The sequence below is a fragment of the Trematomus bernacchii genome, unplaced genomic scaffold, assembly GCF_902827165.1.
Source record: "Trematomus bernacchii unplaced genomic scaffold, fTreBer1.1, whole genome shotgun sequence".
Taxonomy (NCBI): domain Eukaryota; kingdom Metazoa; phylum Chordata; class Actinopteri; order Perciformes; family Nototheniidae; genus Trematomus; species Trematomus bernacchii.
In genome coordinates, this window is record NW_022987332.1 from 932,926 (window position 1) to 949,870 (window position 16,945).

The 16,945-nt window shown below is 42.2% G+C and overlaps 1 protein-coding gene across 1 annotated transcript in view; it reads left to right on the plus strand.

Annotated features, from left to right (window-relative positions):
• The window catches only part of efl1 (elongation factor like GTPase 1), a 108,297-nt gene that overhangs the window by 55,800 nt on the left and 35,552 nt on the right, over nucleotides 1-16,945 (plus strand). The window contains 1 exon segment of the mRNA XM_034127352.1: nucleotides 10,628-10,759. Coding sequence (XP_033983243.1) covers nucleotides 10,628-10,759 — 132 coding nt within the window.

The following is a 16,945-nucleotide window of genomic DNA, read 5'->3' on the forward strand; positions in this document are numbered from 1 at the left end:
CTTCCTGGCAGGAGCTGATGGAGAGACTTAGGCTGCTTTTACAAGGGAACGTTTGCGTTTATGCACAGTATGCGTTTTCAAAAAAGTCTTCCGTTCACATGCATTCGTTTCATTTAACGTGTCTGTTCAAACGAGACCGCTGGAAACGCTGTAGTACATATGCCGGGACTGTAAGTGGCGCTGTACTTCCACACAAGACCGCTCGAAAGCGCTGGACACGCTGTAGTACATATGCCGGGCCTTTAACTGGCGCTGTAACTTCCGCCACAAAATACACCAAAAGCAGCGAAGAAGACCCCGGAGCAGCCCCGCAGCAATGTTGCCATGGCTACCCTTCTGTTTATGCCCCGCGGTGGATTTAGCAACATGTAATTCTCCATGTCCACTTGTTGCTGATGGTTGTGGTAGAGGAGCTGTAGATTTTGCACTAACATCTGTAGCATGGTCGAACTGTAGATGTTGTACTAACATCTGTAGCATGGTCAGTAGCAGTAGCACTAGCAGTAGCTACTGACAGTAGCTACTGGCCATGCTACAGCAGTGAGCAGGAAAGGTGGGGCTATCGTTATTTTTTCAGGAAATATTCGTATAGAGGCGATTACACGGACTCGTTTGACCCCCCAGAGAGTTTCGTTTGCAAATCTATCCACCTTGGGACCCGTTATCGTTTGTGGGGTCCGTTTGTTACGGCCTCGTGTAAATAATAGGGCTATACGTAAGATAAACTATGCAGATACAAGCCGTTTTGTCCTCGTGTAAATGTGGTCTCAGACAGTTTCACAATAAAATCCAGCATCCAGCCAAACAATGTAACCATAGGCAGACGACTCGTCATCAAAGTATAGAGGTCACCATGAAACACAAAGAAAGGTGACAAATGGTCCCTTGAGAAATGGAAAGTGTGGGATCAGACAGCATGGGAGATTTGCCTTCAGGTTACCCCCAACCCTTCTCCTGCTGGAGAACTACTGTCCATCCTGCCGAGAGCCAGTCTATCGCTGCATCAACTACAGTGTTAGTGAATAATAGGCACATTCTAAAACAGCAGTTACTTTTTCTGGAGAGAACAAACAAAGTGTATTATTTTGATCCAATCTGATTAAACAGGATGACCCTTCACTTTAAGTGCTGGGCTCCGGTACAATTGTTAAAAAATAACCAGGTCCAATGTCTGCTCCTAAGGAGAATTCATCGAGACTGTGCTGACACTGGGAGACGTCATTATGATGAGACAGCAGATGTTGTTGATGTGTGTCTGCGTATGAAAACTACACTTTTCCTTAGGACTAAATACCTTCTTATTATGTTGTTTCATGCAAGCTTTGAATACTTGGACAACAGTAAAGCTTAAGAAACCCGACCCAACTCAGTACACAGTGAAACTTTATCTTATCATTTTACAGTAATTAGCATAATATCTGGAGGTTGTATAAGATCTGGTTATATTGGTCATTAAAAGTTCAAAACATATAAGCACTTTGGTGAGATGGCACCGTAACAACATGATCTGCGTCTGTCTGTGAGGACGGGTTCTGTCCGTGAACAACTGCATGGTGCTCCACTTTAAATGTTGAGGCGGCAGATAATTTTGGGCCAGCATTGTCTCTCTCCCTTTCACAAAGGATGGTCCAGTGTTTCCTAAAGAAGATAATGTTATTATTGTTATATGTCTTTATTACACAAGGACCATGCATACAAATACATCAATCTCAAAAATAAAAGAGATCAAATAATCATAACACTTTAAAACATTTCCTATCACACTAACAATTAAAACCAGATCAAAATACTTATGTATGAAATACATATCTCGTAGCCCAAAGTAAAAAATATTTGCACTATGGGAAGAAGTGTGAAAATCTGAGCAGGATTTCAGATCAGCTGGAGGAATATTCCAATGTTTAAAGGGCGCAATGCGTGTAGGGCAGATTGTGAGGTTCTGCCCATCAGTTCAGAGCGGAGCTGGAAAAAGCTTTTCAATGCTGGTGTAGTGGCATTGTATATGATCTTGAATACAAATTGAATTTTTGAGAACAGAATGAGATTGTTTTTGGATAATATATTGCAATGATGGTGTTTTAATGATTTCTTATCAAAAACTTTTAAGGCTTGATTGAAAGGATTCTCAGCCGGTTTCAGCACCGTCTTACTTTCCTGTACCAGCAGGTGGTACACTATGGGAGTAGAATCATGGCTTGGAATTTGATTTTGATGCTCCTATTGTTAATGAGTGAATCATTAAATGAAATCATTAAAGCTCATTTGCTATCATCTACAGAATTCAGACAGCTCTTATGGCTGACACTTTAGGTACGGTAAGGTTCCTTCCTAATCAAAATGGACAATTCGACCAAAACCTTGCTCTGCTCTCACTTGGTGCTCAGAGGATTCAGAAGGCCAGCGCGTTGATCATCACAAGCGTGAGAATCCCAGTTTCTGGATTAAAACTAGTTACACAATTTATTTTGCTGCTCAAACCATGTTCCAGTTCTTTCCTCCCTCATGCTCTCGTCTTGTTCTGCTCTTAAAAATCAGCCCTGACTTGCAGATGTTAGAATTCTGTTCTGCTCTCTCAGAGTGGTGTGTTGTGGTGTGTGTGTGTGTGTGTGTGGGTGTGTGGGTGTAGGTTGTGTGTGTTTGGGTGTGGGGTGTGTGTGTGTGTGTGGTGTGGTGGGTGGTGTGTGTGTGTGTTGGTGTGTAGTGTGTGTGTGTGTGTGTGTGTGTGTGTAGTGTGTTGGTGTGTGTAGTGTGGTGTGTGTGGGTGTGTTGTGTGATGTGTGGTGGTGTGTGTATTGGTGTAGTGTTGGTGTGTGTGTTGTGTGGTGTGGGTGTGTGTGTGGTGTGTGTGTGTGTGGTGTGTGTGTGGTGTGTTGTGTGTGTGGTGTGTGTGTCCAGCCGCGCTGTGATGTGGTGTTTTTTCTACTGACCCCCCTATCCACAGGATGCTTTGTCATGACCTGCTGAGAGATGTCAGAGCTTGCTGCCATGCCGCTCTTTAATCTGAAGTGTGTTGTGTGTGCTGCTCGGGTTCTCTGAGTTCATTTTCCCCTCGTTCACTGTTATTGTTCTTTGTCGGCGAGGAAGGCCTTTAGGGATCGAGTCACCTTAGAGTAATTACAGTGTCAAGTTACGCAGGAGGCAGCCAACGGTGTCCTGCATCTGCTCAGCATTCAGCCGGCTCTCTGCTCGTGTGTGTGTGTGTGCATGTCTCTGTTCACAAGGCCACAAACCAAGACTGCACGTGTGCAACATAAAGTGTCTAAAGTTCCTATGAGACAAAAAAGGAGTTAGTCTTTTCCTCTTTGTTGTGAGATTTGAGAGAGTCTCAACATTTTGACCTGGGTCAAAAGCTGGGTGTTGAAGAGTCCTCAGCCTGAAAGAATTCAGCTCAGAGAGGAAGTGAGATTTATTTTGTTGTCTGGCTAGCTTTAGGATGGCAATACTATGCTATCCCATAACCTTTTACCTCAAATAATTGTATAAAGATGGATTGACGGGAGAAGGCACAGCCCACAGTGCAACCCTAGAGACATTCTGTCAATATCTGATAAATGTAGAGTTTAGCTGTTTCTGAAAAACAGTAGGGGGTGCTAGAGTTCAACTTGTGTCCTTGGTTTAGTTAAGGGCAATGTTTGGAATCCAAAACCACTGGCTATATTCTTGATAATGTCATATTTTCAAATGATTGCCACTAGCATTGTGTGAAGTTGTTTGTGTACAGATCGTACTCTAGATGTTTGGGGTTTTATTCTATTTGCATATTTCCTTTTGGAGACCAGATATAAGAAACATTTAAATCAATTTACAGTAAGGAGCAATTTGACATCTTCTGTCTGTAGTTTTAAGGATTTTGTTTCTTTTGTACTTTCTTCCTATGCCAGATTTTGTAACCATTTCTGCATTTAGATAAGAAATTTGTTGTTGTTTATACTTCTCCTTCCGACGTGTCAGTCTCCATACGTTTGGTCCTGGTTCCCGTGTAAGTGCGTCTCATTAGTCATATGCTGTCCCTGACTCATCCACAGAACAGAGCGGAGCTGCACTCCATAAATGAATCGTAGAGCAGAAAGAGGAGTGCTACAGCCTCACTCATTTCTGTCATTTGATCTGCAGAATGGCATGGACTTCAGTATTACTTGTATCTGAAGGAACAGCGTAACCAGTTTCATCCCCGTAACCCTTGTCACGTGCTGCCACGACATGGATGGTGCATTACCCTTATTATGGTAATGCGTTGGTTTTAGCACACCCACAAGGTTGATCTACCTGTGGTAGAATCAGGTTAGAAAATATAATACCGTCATATCATAACGTCACTGCATACTGGATTTAAGGACAAACGGCTCGACCCTAATTGCAGTATTTTTTTCATTTAATCGTTTATTTGAAGAGGGACAATGCACATTGATGAACATTTAAAACAAATAATGCTTTCAAAATGTAAACATGCCGGATTTTAGCTTTGAGCTAATTTCCATCCGTAGTCCCTCACATACAACATTTAAGAACATGACATTTATATACATGGCAAAATAAATACATGATATGCAGGAAGAGCATGAGCAGCACACAGGCATTTACCACATGGCAGTACAATGTAGCAGCTATGATATATAAAGTGCAGGAGAAGATAAAAGGGCTACATAAAGTGCAAGAGGAGATACCCCTGTATAAAAGTGCATTTAGCGGTGATTACACGTCTGTTTGTTGCTCAACCATTCTTTAAGTGTCCTTTAAAACTGTTCAAAGTGGGACAATCCCGTATCTCAGTTGGGAGGCTATTCCACAATGAGCTGCCTTTAACGGAGAGGACATTTTGACAGAAAGTGGTCCGTCTATGGTGGACTTCACAGTCTTCTCTGGTTTCTGACCTAGTGCAGCGTCCAGTGTGTTTTTTGTGGATGAATTCCCCTAAGGGAGGGGGAGCCAGTCCATGTAAACATTTAAGAAAAAAACACATACTTTTAAAAGACTTCAAATTGTCAAAACTCAAGAAATTGTGTTTCTCTAGGATGGTACAGTGGTGGTATGAATATGGCTTTCTGTCAAACACCTTGATAGCTCTCTCTCACAGCTGTTCTATGGGTTTCAGGTTTGTGGCACAAGCAAACGACCAGTTTGTAAAACAGTATTCAATGTGGGATATAATCATACAGTAGAGGTATGACTTTGCAGCATTGACACTTAAGAAAGGTCTAATTTGTTTAAAATTTTGCAAGTTGAATTTAACGGTATTGGATACTTTCTTGATATGTTTCTTAAAAGTCAAGTTCGAGTCCAGTATGACTCCAAGATACTTGAAGTGGGGGACTAGTTCTATTTCTGCTCCGTTTAAAAACACATTGGATCCTTCGATTTTGACTGGTCGTTTACTGAACATCATGCATACTGTTTTTTTTTGCATTTAACTGTAAGCAAATGTTGTTCAGCCAGTGTTGAACCTTGTCCAAATTATTTGAGAGATAGGATGTGATTATTTCAGTATTTTTCCCGTGTACAAAGATGACCGCATCATCGGCATACATTTGTACATTCAAATCAGGACATACAGTGCCTTGCGAAAGTATTCACCCCCCTTGCCATTTTTCCTATTTTCTTGAATTAAAACCAAAAATAATATAATATTTTTGGGGGGATTTTATGGCAAGACCCCACACAAAGTCAGTCAAAATTGGTGAAGTGAAAGAAAAAAGAGCACGTTTTAAAACATAACAAAAAATGTAAAACAGAAAAGTGGTGTGTGCATATGTATTCACCGCCTTTGCTATTTAGCCCAAACAAAGACCTTCAGAGTCACACAATTATTTAAATAAAGTTCACCTGTGTGCAATCAAGTGCCTCATTTTCTCTAATTATTATATTAATGAATTATTAACCGTTGTAGAAGGCCTCCGTCTTCCATACCACAGCAAGTGGCCTTTCTAAGCAAGAAAACGACACCATGAAGACTAAAGAGCTCTCCAAACAGGTCAGGGACAAAGTTGTGGGAAAGTATGAGACAGGGTTGGGTTATAAAAACATCTCACAAAACAAACTTTGAACATCACGAAGCACCATTAAATCCATTATTTTAAAATGGAAAAAATATGCCACGACAACAAACCTGCCAAGAGAGGGCCGCCCACCAAAACTCTCACACCGTGCAAGGAGAGCATTGATCAGAGAGGCAACAAAGAGGCCGAGGATAACCCAGAAGGAGCTGGTAAGCTCCACAGCAGAGAGAAGAGAATCTGTACATAGGACCACACCAAGGCGACCGTCTTTACAGGCTTCTCCTCATCCCGTAAAGCATAACAATTCGCAACCACATGACCTCTTTTCTTGCAGAAATAACACACTGGGCTATCCCAGGTCCCCACTTCACCTCCCCCGGTTTTTCCTCAACATATCCTGGCCTGCTGGACTGCCATGGCACGTTAATGGAGACTGGGGTTTCTCTGATGTTGTTATCCACAAACCGGGCCTGTGCCCCCCCCCCTCTCACTGAAGACAGACTTGTGAGTAAGAACATACTCGTCAGCCAAAACCGCAGCATCGGACAGTCTTATGGGTTTCTGCTCATTCAGATAAGTGGCCACCCTGTCAGGTAAACATTTTTTAAATTCCTCCATGAGTAACAAGGCTTTTAGATCCTCTAGAGATTTGACCCCCGTCGACGAGCACCAACGCTCAAACAGAACCTCTTTTTCACGGGCGAATTCCACATAAGCCTGACAATCATTTTTCTTTAAACCAAGAAACCTCTGACGGTACGCCTCAGGCACCAGCTCATAGGCGCGCAGAATTGCCACCTTTACCTGCTCATAATCCAGGCTAACCTCTTCAGACAATGCAGCATACACCTCCTGTGCTTTACCCGTGAGAACGCACTGCAGCATAACGGTCCACATATTTTTAGGCCATTTCAATGTGGTTGCTACCCGTTCAAAAAGGATAAAATAATTGTCAACATCTTTCTCGTGAAACACCGGGATAAATCGAGTATATCTACCCACGTCAAAGTCATGCGATTGTGCTGAGCCCAACTGCTGAGTGTGGCGCGATAATGCCGTCAACTCCAGCTCCTTCAAACGAAACAAACGATTAGTCTCCTCCTCCAGCTTCCTGATTTCGAGATTACAGTCGATCTCCTTCTCTCTCAGTTTATTGTCAATCTCCTTCTCTCTAATCATCAGTTTACGCAACTCCAGTTGAAGTTGAAGCTCGCTCATTGTCGGAGAGACCTCTGTCTCCCCGTCTTTGGGAAAACCAGCAACGCCCCCCCCCCTCCTCCTCCGATAACACTTCCTGCTCTACCAGCGCAGCCAACAGCTGTTGTTTAATGACCCGTTTCTTGCTTTGCTTACTACACGGAACGTTAAACCTGCCTGCGATTAACTGAAGCTGCTGTTTGTTACAAGCATCCAACTTCCCCCGAGTTGGAACCTTAGCAAACTCCTCCAAGTCAAAATCCATTCTAACGTGAAACTCACCCTAAAACCAGAAATCAGGTAGACTATTTAGGCAACTCTACACTGTACACAAACAAAGCACATGCTGTCAAGGGCCATTCTACAAAAGAAAAACACCGGCACCTGCCCGAGACAGCCTTTGGACGAGCCCCCATATGTTACGCCCCGTCCTCTACCAAGTGGTAGTGGCTCGTGGGAAGACCCGCAACATAAAATAAACCACACAAAACACGCAGCACTTGTCGGCGAGCATTTATTAAAGCGCACAGCCGTTACTCACATGTGCCCACCGGCAAACGAACCACGTCTGGAGGACGGCAAAAACAAACAAAAGAAGAAGGGGGCCTGGGCCAACCAGTCCTCTGGCCGTAGGACCCAGAACTTCCCTCCTCTACCCAGAGATCTATCTGAAGAAAAACTCTACTGGGGCAAAAATAAAGTCACGCGAAAACCTACACTAATGAGGTCCTCCAGAGTTCACACACATAGTAACAAAAAGGAATCTACAGCTCCACACGGCATCCGAAGGTTTGTTCAGATTTGTTCAGGGAAAAGGCGGGGCCTCTTCTCCTCCAGCTTCTCCTTTTAAAGTCCCCAGCTGAATGGCATTAGGACACCTGGGGGAGGCGGAGCCAGGGGCGGGCCAGGTGTACCTGTGCAGCAGAGAGACAGAGAAAAACAACAAGAGCACGTAACAGCTTGTCTTACATTTCTACCTGCAGGACATTAACTTCAACATATCACTGTGTCATATATTTGAATTAGTTTCTACAAATGTTGTAAAAAAAGAATTCACTGTGTTTATACCAATCAAAGTGTAAATTATTTAGGCCCCATTTACACGGGAACGCAAACGAAACGCAAACGAACCGAATTCGATATCAAAAAAGTCTTCCGTTCACACGGATACGGCTCAATAAACGTGTCCCTTCACACAAGACCGCTCGACCCGCTGGAGACGCTGTAGTACTTATGCCGGGCCTGTAAGTGGCGCTGTACTTCCGCCACAAAATACACCAAAAGCAGCGAAGAAGACCCCCCGAGCATGGTTGCCATGGTTGCCTGGTTGCCCTTCTGTTTATTCTCCGCGGTGGATTTAGCAACATGTAGTTCATGTAGTTCTCCATGTCCACTTGTTGCTGATGGTTGTGGTAGAGGAGCTGTAGATTTTGCACTAACATCTGTAGCATGGTCAGTAGCAGTAGCAGTAGCTACTGACAGTAGCTACTGACCATGCTACAACAGTGAGCAGCAGAAGTGGGGAGAGGCGGGGCTATGGCTTTATCGTTATCAGGAAATGATCGTATAGGACGTACACACAGAGCCGTTTGGCCCCCCAGAGCATTCCGTCCGCAGATCTATCCCCCTTGGGACCCGTTATCGTTTTAGGGGTCCGTTTCCGAGGTTCAGTTACGGCCTCGTGTGAACGAACGGGCTATACGAAAGAGAAAAGTAGCTGATACAACCCGTTTCGTTCCCGTGTAAACAGCACCTTAAACTGATCTGCCTGCATCTAACAAAACAACATTGCAGGTGATTGGATGACCCATATGTATAGCACAGGTTTCAAACACTCACTTGATTCACTCTTTGGTGCCTATATTTGCTTTCTTTTAATGAAAACACTCTCAGTAATAACTGATGCTATGGCAGCTTCTTACCTCTTAAGGATATCCCATTGTTGTTTTGAACTAACACACACCTCTTGCTGTCGTATTTTACACACCTAAACCACGACAGCAGCGGAAAGGTACATTTTTGCTAAACAGGTTATGAAATCATCGACACAACTAGTATCACATCCGAATGGGAACCTGGACGTGTGTTCTTCTGTATCAGACTGACTGAATTGAAACACCAGTGAATGTACTCCCATTGCTCTTCTTGTACAGCGCTCTGAAAAGAACAGTAGAAAAGTACCGTCCCTAAATAAGTGCCGTTCACAGCCTACAGATTCAGATCCAGCTTCAGATGATAGCATTGTGGAGCTGGATGGAGTTAAAGGCTGGAGAAGATGCTGTGAACAGAAGCTTCTGTCCTTCTCTTGTTGTTGTTCTCATTCCTTTCCAAGTAAATCTCAGGATTCTTCTTTTTGTGTGACCTTACCAGCAGCCGGTTCCTGAAAAATTGGCAAAGCCTTTACCCAACAATACATTTAACTGCTCAGATTCCAGGTTCTTATTTAAGGGAATCGTTTCTTGCCTAAACATGACCTATGCTGCATTTCCTGCTAGTTAATACGTAGACAAATGAAACAGACCAACCCCTACAATCCAGCCATTGCTGCAGTTCCACTTAACAATCAGAGGATTTCAAGAAGAGGGAAAATGTGCAGCAGAACATTAGACTGAGAATAGCAGGAAGTAAAGTCACCATATTCCATCAAGATCATCAGGATTGGTAGGAGAGGGCTGTCTACTACTACTACTACTACAATATACTACTGACTATAAACTTGATAATTGATATATTATGTTATGAGAATATGTGAAAATAATCTCTTGAATCTCACAATTCACTTTTGTCATTTATATTTTTGTATGCTTTTGTACAGTAATGTTTAGAGACCTTCACCCTACACACCTATTTGAAGTAATTTGCCTAATGGTAGACAAATACATGAAACAAAAACAAAGAACTGTAAGAAAAGATGTAGCTGATAGTCTGTGGACCCCAGTGTTGGAAGAAGAATGATGAGTATCCTCTATGTATAAGGCATGGGTGCAGACGTTTTTTAGTACCTCAAACTCATTGCTCAACTTGTCTGCACTTGATTGAATGGTAAACTACACCTAATGTACAATGTCTGGAAACATATTGCACCTCTTCTTGCCTTCTCATGTCGTTTTCTGGGTTTTGATTCTGGAAGAGTGTTGCTCCATGCAGGAATGATTGTGTTGTTCCTTTAGAGCAGGCATGGGCAACCTTTATTGATCCCTGGAGGGAAATTCAAATGTTTAAGCAGCAAAATAATAAGAATTCACACTGGGATATAAGAATAACTATAAGAGATAAATATAATCGTAACCTTGTAAGTAACAGTGTCAATAGTTTACATGAAGTAAACCATTTCCCACTGAAGCTGCTGTTCAGCTGCATGCACATCTCTACAGACATTCATTAATACCCTCTTGTTTACTGCTGGCTATAGATGTTCTTCTCTCCTCTCTCCTCAGGTATCGGAGGTCTGGAGGAGTGCGTCTTGAAGTCAGCCACCCTGTCCACCTCCCCTGCCTGTCCCCCCTTCATCCCTCTCAACATGGAGGCCATGCCCATCGTACGGGTGGCCATAGAGCCCAAACACCCCAGTAAGTCTGGGAGGGATGCACACATGGTTAGACAACATACACCACCCTAAGGATGTTTTTTTGAAGAGGTGAATCCCTTTAACAATATGTTCATATGTTATTAGTTATGGTCTCCTGTGGTACAGTAATATTTCAACATGCTGAAGTATAACAAAAGATACAGTTACTCACTTTATTTATCCTAAGGTGAAATGTTGTAGAACAGTTGTAGAACAAAGTAGGAAGGAATATATCAAAGTAATAAATACATACATTTCTCTGTGTGATATACAAACAGGGAGATCGAAATGCTGTTACTCACCGTCCCAAAGAATCCGAAGAAATTATACATATAAAAAAGTAAAAAATGCATATATGTATATACATACACACCTGAGCACCCACCTATATATACATACACATACATAGACCTATATACATATACACACATAAAGAGGTACAAAATAAAAACGAAGGCACAACAATAAATATATAAACCTTCTATGACAGCCTCTTTATGAATGTGTGTGAATGGCTGAATGCTGACGTGTTGTAAAGCTCTTTGAGTGGTTGTGAAGTGCTATATAAATGCAGCATATTTACCACTTAAGCCTGTAGACAGCCTCTCAGTGAATGCGGACATTAATGATGATTTGATAACGACTGGACGACAAACTAAACCATCTTCTGAAATACAAGCCAGGCCTTCAGAAAGAGTTGGTCACAGTTTTACAACTCAGTGGTAATAAAGTGCCATCTTTCACTGTGTGGCATTCAGTCCCAATCCTATTAGTTATTACTGATTATATATATATAAGTTTAAAACAAAAGATTCATTGTGTTGAATATTTTAGTATTTCCCTAAAACAGCTGACCACAAGCAGTACTAAAAAATGAAATGCATTTGTCAGGGGCTATTTTCAGCCACAGATTATTGCATATTTGGTTCTCTAGTGGGGATTTGAGTACAAATAAACTACAGTGGGTGCATAGCAATAAAGAAACATGTTGTTTTGTGTGGCTCATTGTTGTGATCTTTTATTGTGCACAACAATGAGGCTTTATTACTGGTATGCTGTCTGCTTGTACAGGAGAATTCAGATTATCACAGAATTATGTTCCGACCATTTGTTGAAATATATAGTAGAATTAAAACTTAGATAATGGTGGGTTGATGAAATCATCTTAAATATTATTATTATTCTTATGATCATAATGAGGAAAAGCGCTATATACAAATGTTGTCATTAAGATTTTTATTACATTTTTCACATTTTATACATAAATACAGAACAAACATATACAGGCAGCAGAACCCCCCCCCCCCTTGCCCCCCCGCCACCCCAATTATTCTCTCACACACACATGCCTACATACACCTGCACACACATTCATATATACATCAACGTAAAGCATGATACACATTTACAACAAATACATCATATACACGCACATGTACATGTACACATATACAAATATACTTCCTGTCCCTCCCTAGGACAGTGCACCTTTGATATAGGCCAAGAAGATGTGGCACACTCCATTAGATTTGCTTGGGACATTATTTACCCTGGCGATCATAATTTCAAAGGCCGCAGTGTCTGTCATGAGCCATTCTGTAAACTCTGGCTTATGTGGGCTCTTCCAGTTGCGCAGAATAAGCCTGGCAGCTACAATAAAACCTGTTAAAGTCAGTCTAAGTTCTGCTTTAGTAAGGCCTGGTGGCACAAGAGATTTGTCCCCCAGCAAACAGAGCTGTGGCGATTCTGGTAGAGGTTTTCTGAGCCACCCTTCAAGGTTTTTTAATACCACCTTCCAAAAAGGCAGTACCCTTGGGCACTCCCATAGAGCATGAAGAAATGTGCCCATTTCTCTATTACATTTCCAACATTTATTGTCCTGAGTTAGGCCCATTTTAAACAATTTCAGGGGTGTAAAATAATATCTATGCACAATTTTATAATGGATAAACTTGCTCCTCATATCCCTTGTAGCCCAACCTACATTCAAGACTATATCCTGCCATAGATCCTCCCTAATCTCACTACCAAGATCTCTTTGCCATATCTTTCTCAGGGCTTCACATAGCCTAATTTGAATTTGATTTTCCGACCAATTCTGGGCTTTTTTCCATTCCATAGAAATTCCCTAATCAGCTGATTATATTGTTTGAAAATTCCGTCAGAGATGGTTACCGGTATCATCATCGAAATATAATTAAATTGTGGGGCAACCACCATCTTAATAATATTAATTTTCCCCAATAAAGTGAGATTTATCAATTTCCATTTTTCCAAATTTGCCTTAATTCTTTTAATTAGAGGAGTCATATTAATAGAGAAGATATCTTCTAGCCCTGAACACAACCTGATGCCAAGATATTTCATTCCAACTGGGATCCACTTAAAATTGAATGTTGACACCGCTGATTGGCTGCATCCAGTTGATATGGGCATACATTCAGATTTCTGCCAATTTATCTTATAGCCTGATATTATCGAAAAGGATTCAATTGTAGATAGAACATTAGGGATTGACGAAATAGGATCGTTGATAAGTAATAAAATATCGTCCGTCTCAAAAGTAAGTCAGTGTGCTTATCAGATAATGTTTTCTCTAACCCTTTGTGTTTGCTCTCTTTTTTTTCTACTGGAATAGGCTATAATTCTCCCCCTGATATATGCCTAGAGGCCTCCCAGACTGTCCCTACTTTATCTGTTGACCTGATGTTCACCAGGAAGAAACTCAAGATCCTCTGCCATTAAACTATTACATTATGTATCCTGAAGCAAGGAAACATTCATCCTCCATCTGCTTTTCTTAACCCAATCTGGCTCCATTACTAAGCATAGTTGAACTGCAGCATGATCAGTCAATGCTATAGGTCCTATCGAGCAGTCTGAAACGCTCTCCACCTAATCTTTGCTGATCAGAAAGTAATCGATCCTTGAGTGAGATTTATGGTTGTTAGAATAGAATGTATACTCTCTCTCTCTCTCTCTCGGGTTGATGTGTGTTTATGTGTTACAATGGCGTGTGTTAGCAACCAGAAAAGGACACCAGTAATGACAAACAGATGAGAATGCTGCGTCTGGGTGCCGTGTTCGCGGTACGTTGCGGGGCTCGCTGCCCCGCCCTTTGAGGCTCGAGGAACAGACAGTGTGAGCTGTATTACTGGTGTCGTTTCCTGGTTGCTGCATGGGGTCTGCGAGACAGCGAGACACCGTGGAACTCAGCCTGAGTGTGTGGCGAACTGTGAGTGGAGATCCACGGAGCCACGGCTGAGAAAAGATAAGGCTGAGTGTGTGTGTGTGAGGAGCTCCACGGATTGGTCCATTTGGACCTGGGCATGGTTACGTCACCATACTCAGGAAGAAAAAAACGGAAAAAGAAAAATCTCCAACGAGGCGTTCTGGGGCAGCATCGACAGGTCTTTTCTGTGTTAGAGTTTTACTAGCTACAGCAGGGGTGTCAAACTAAATTTCATTGCGGGCCACATTAGCATTATGGTTGCACTCAAAGGGCCGGTTGTAACTTTAAGATTATATAAATACATAATATATATAAAAATAATGTATTATATTACATTATTGCCTCTGCATTGGATTATTATCGGATAGGGTAATAACTTCATAATTAACTACGTCTGAAGGCAAAAGTCTAGGGCAAATAATTGCAGGTCTCTTCAGTGTGCATGTCACAAAATGAGATGCATTGTGGGACATGTAGTTTATTGGCAACGTGCTTCTGTAAAGTGGAATGTAACCGTATAATAAACGTATTATGGCGCATTTCCACTGCAGGGCCTCGCATGGCTTAGTACGGTATAGTTAGGCCTTGGTAGGCCAGGCTCACTTTATGCTGCGTTTCCATTACAGTTTAGTAGCTGGGTCAGTAACTATAGTAACGCAGTGTAGGCGGAGCCGTGACGTCATCTTCAATGCGAACCACAAAACCAAACATCAGCCGTTAGCTGTTAGCACTCAAGCTCACAGCTCCTCATATCTGTTCAGAAACTAGACAAAAGTTAAACAAGTACAAAACACAGACTGTCTGTGTCATGGTGAATACAGTCGCTGGTTTATTTATCAAATCAAATCAAATCAAGTTTTATTTATAAAGCACATTTAAAAGCGATTTTTGGTCGAGCCAAAGTGCTGTACATGTAATAAAAACACATTACTACAATCACAATAAAAGACAATAAATTACAACAGATATATATAAAAAATTTAAAAAAAACACAAGGAAAAGTCAGGAGTCGTGCTCTGCTCTAACTAGAAAGCCAGAGAGAAGAAGTGTGTTTTTAGTGTAGATTTAAAAACCCCTAGGGTCTGGGCCGACCTCACATGGAGGGGCAGAGTGTTCCAGAGCCTAGGGCCAGCTGCTGCGAAGGCTCGGTGCCCTCGGGTTTTAAGCCTGGTCTTGGGCACTACCAGCAGCAGCTGGTCAGCAGACCTTAAAGCTCTGGCTGGGGTGTAGCGCTGGAGGAGTTCGGCTATATAGGCCGGAGCCAGCCCATTTAGTGCTTTAAAAACAAATAAAAGGAGTTTAAAATCAATTCTGAACCGAACTGGAAGCCAGTGCAGTGAGGCCAGAATTGGGTGATGTGGTCACGCTTTTTGTGGCCAGTCAGCAAACGTGCAGCTGCGTTTTGGACGAGCTGCAGGCGTTTAATTGAGGCTTGGTCCATACCCACATACAGAGCGTTGCAATAGTCCAGTCTTGAGGTTACAAAGGCGTTAATAACCCTTTCTAAGTCATTAAAAGATAAATACGACTTGGTTTTGGCCAATAGTCTTATTTAAAAAAAGCAGGATTTGGCTACGGTGCTGACCTGCTTGTCGAATTTAAAAGTGCTAGTGAAGGTCACTCCAAGGTTCATGACCGAGGGGAGGATGTTTTTTTTGAGAGAGCCCAGAATATCAACCGGAGAGGCTGGAGGTTGGGGTCCAAAAAAGATGACCTCAGTCTTGCTCTCGTTGAGGTTGAGAAAGTTTTTGCTCAGCCTAGCCAGGATTTTATCTCTGTTAAGCAGTCCATCAACTGCTGTAGTGAGTGTGTGACATTTGCTTTGAGAGGCAGATAGATCTGTACATCGTCGGCGTAGCAGTGGAAGGGAATATTATGTTTAGTGAGAATTGAACCTAGGGGCAGTATGTACAGTAGAATTAGTAGATTTATGTCTGTATAGGCCGTTGTTGTGAGTGTGTGGACGGTCGGAGCATATACAACATTAGCTTAGCCGATCTCCATTCAGAAAACACGCATTTTAAAAGGTTTTTTCTCCTGCCGTCTGTCTGCAGACTTGTCAAGCATTAATTCATGGTTTTTACTAACCGGTATCAGTATGTTGTTACTTCGGCATCATTTTGAAACGTGTATTACAATTAAATCACGGTCAAATATGTTCATTGTGTTGTAGTTGTAGCCACTCGCGTCACTAGTTTAGCATATTCAGCCCGGTTGTTGGCCCGGAAAGAACCACGATTTTGGAGGGCCAGAAAAACTGTGAAAAGTTACCCGTTAGCCGGAACTACCCCTAGTGGAAACGCAACAAAAAACGGGCCGGGTTTGGCACGGCACGCTTAAATCGTGCTACGCGCTGCAGTGGAAATGCGCCATTATATTCTTTGCAAGCTCTTGCGGGCCACATAAAATGAAGTCGCGGGCCGGATTTGGCCCCCGGGCCTTGAGTTTGACACCCCTGCGCTACAGGCTGTACTTTGAGGGTTTGTGACTTAGGTTGGGACTTGTCACGTCGGCCGGATGTCGCCAATGACGTAATAGGAGTGAAAATTCTGGATCTGCTTCTTAGCACCCCCCTTTTTTTTTTAGATGTGGGTATGGAAGAAAAGAGAGTGTTTTGTTTTCTGACACTTTGTGAGTTCCCTGACACACCGGGGACACATATTCATGTATAAAAGACATCAAAAAGTGCATTTTGCATAATAGGTCCCCTTAAAGTAAAAGTAGCAATACTACATTTTTAAAGTAAAAGTTCTGTATTCAAAATCTTACTTAAGTTAAAGTACAACAGTATTGGCATCAAAATGTACTTAAAGTACCAAAAGTAAAAGTACTCCTCATGGGTGATGGCTGTACTATTATGATTAATCATGTGTTTTAATCACAGCTGGCAAATGTAGAGCTAATTCAAATAACTTTATATTCTTCTGCCGGATATCTTAACCCATAACTATCTGT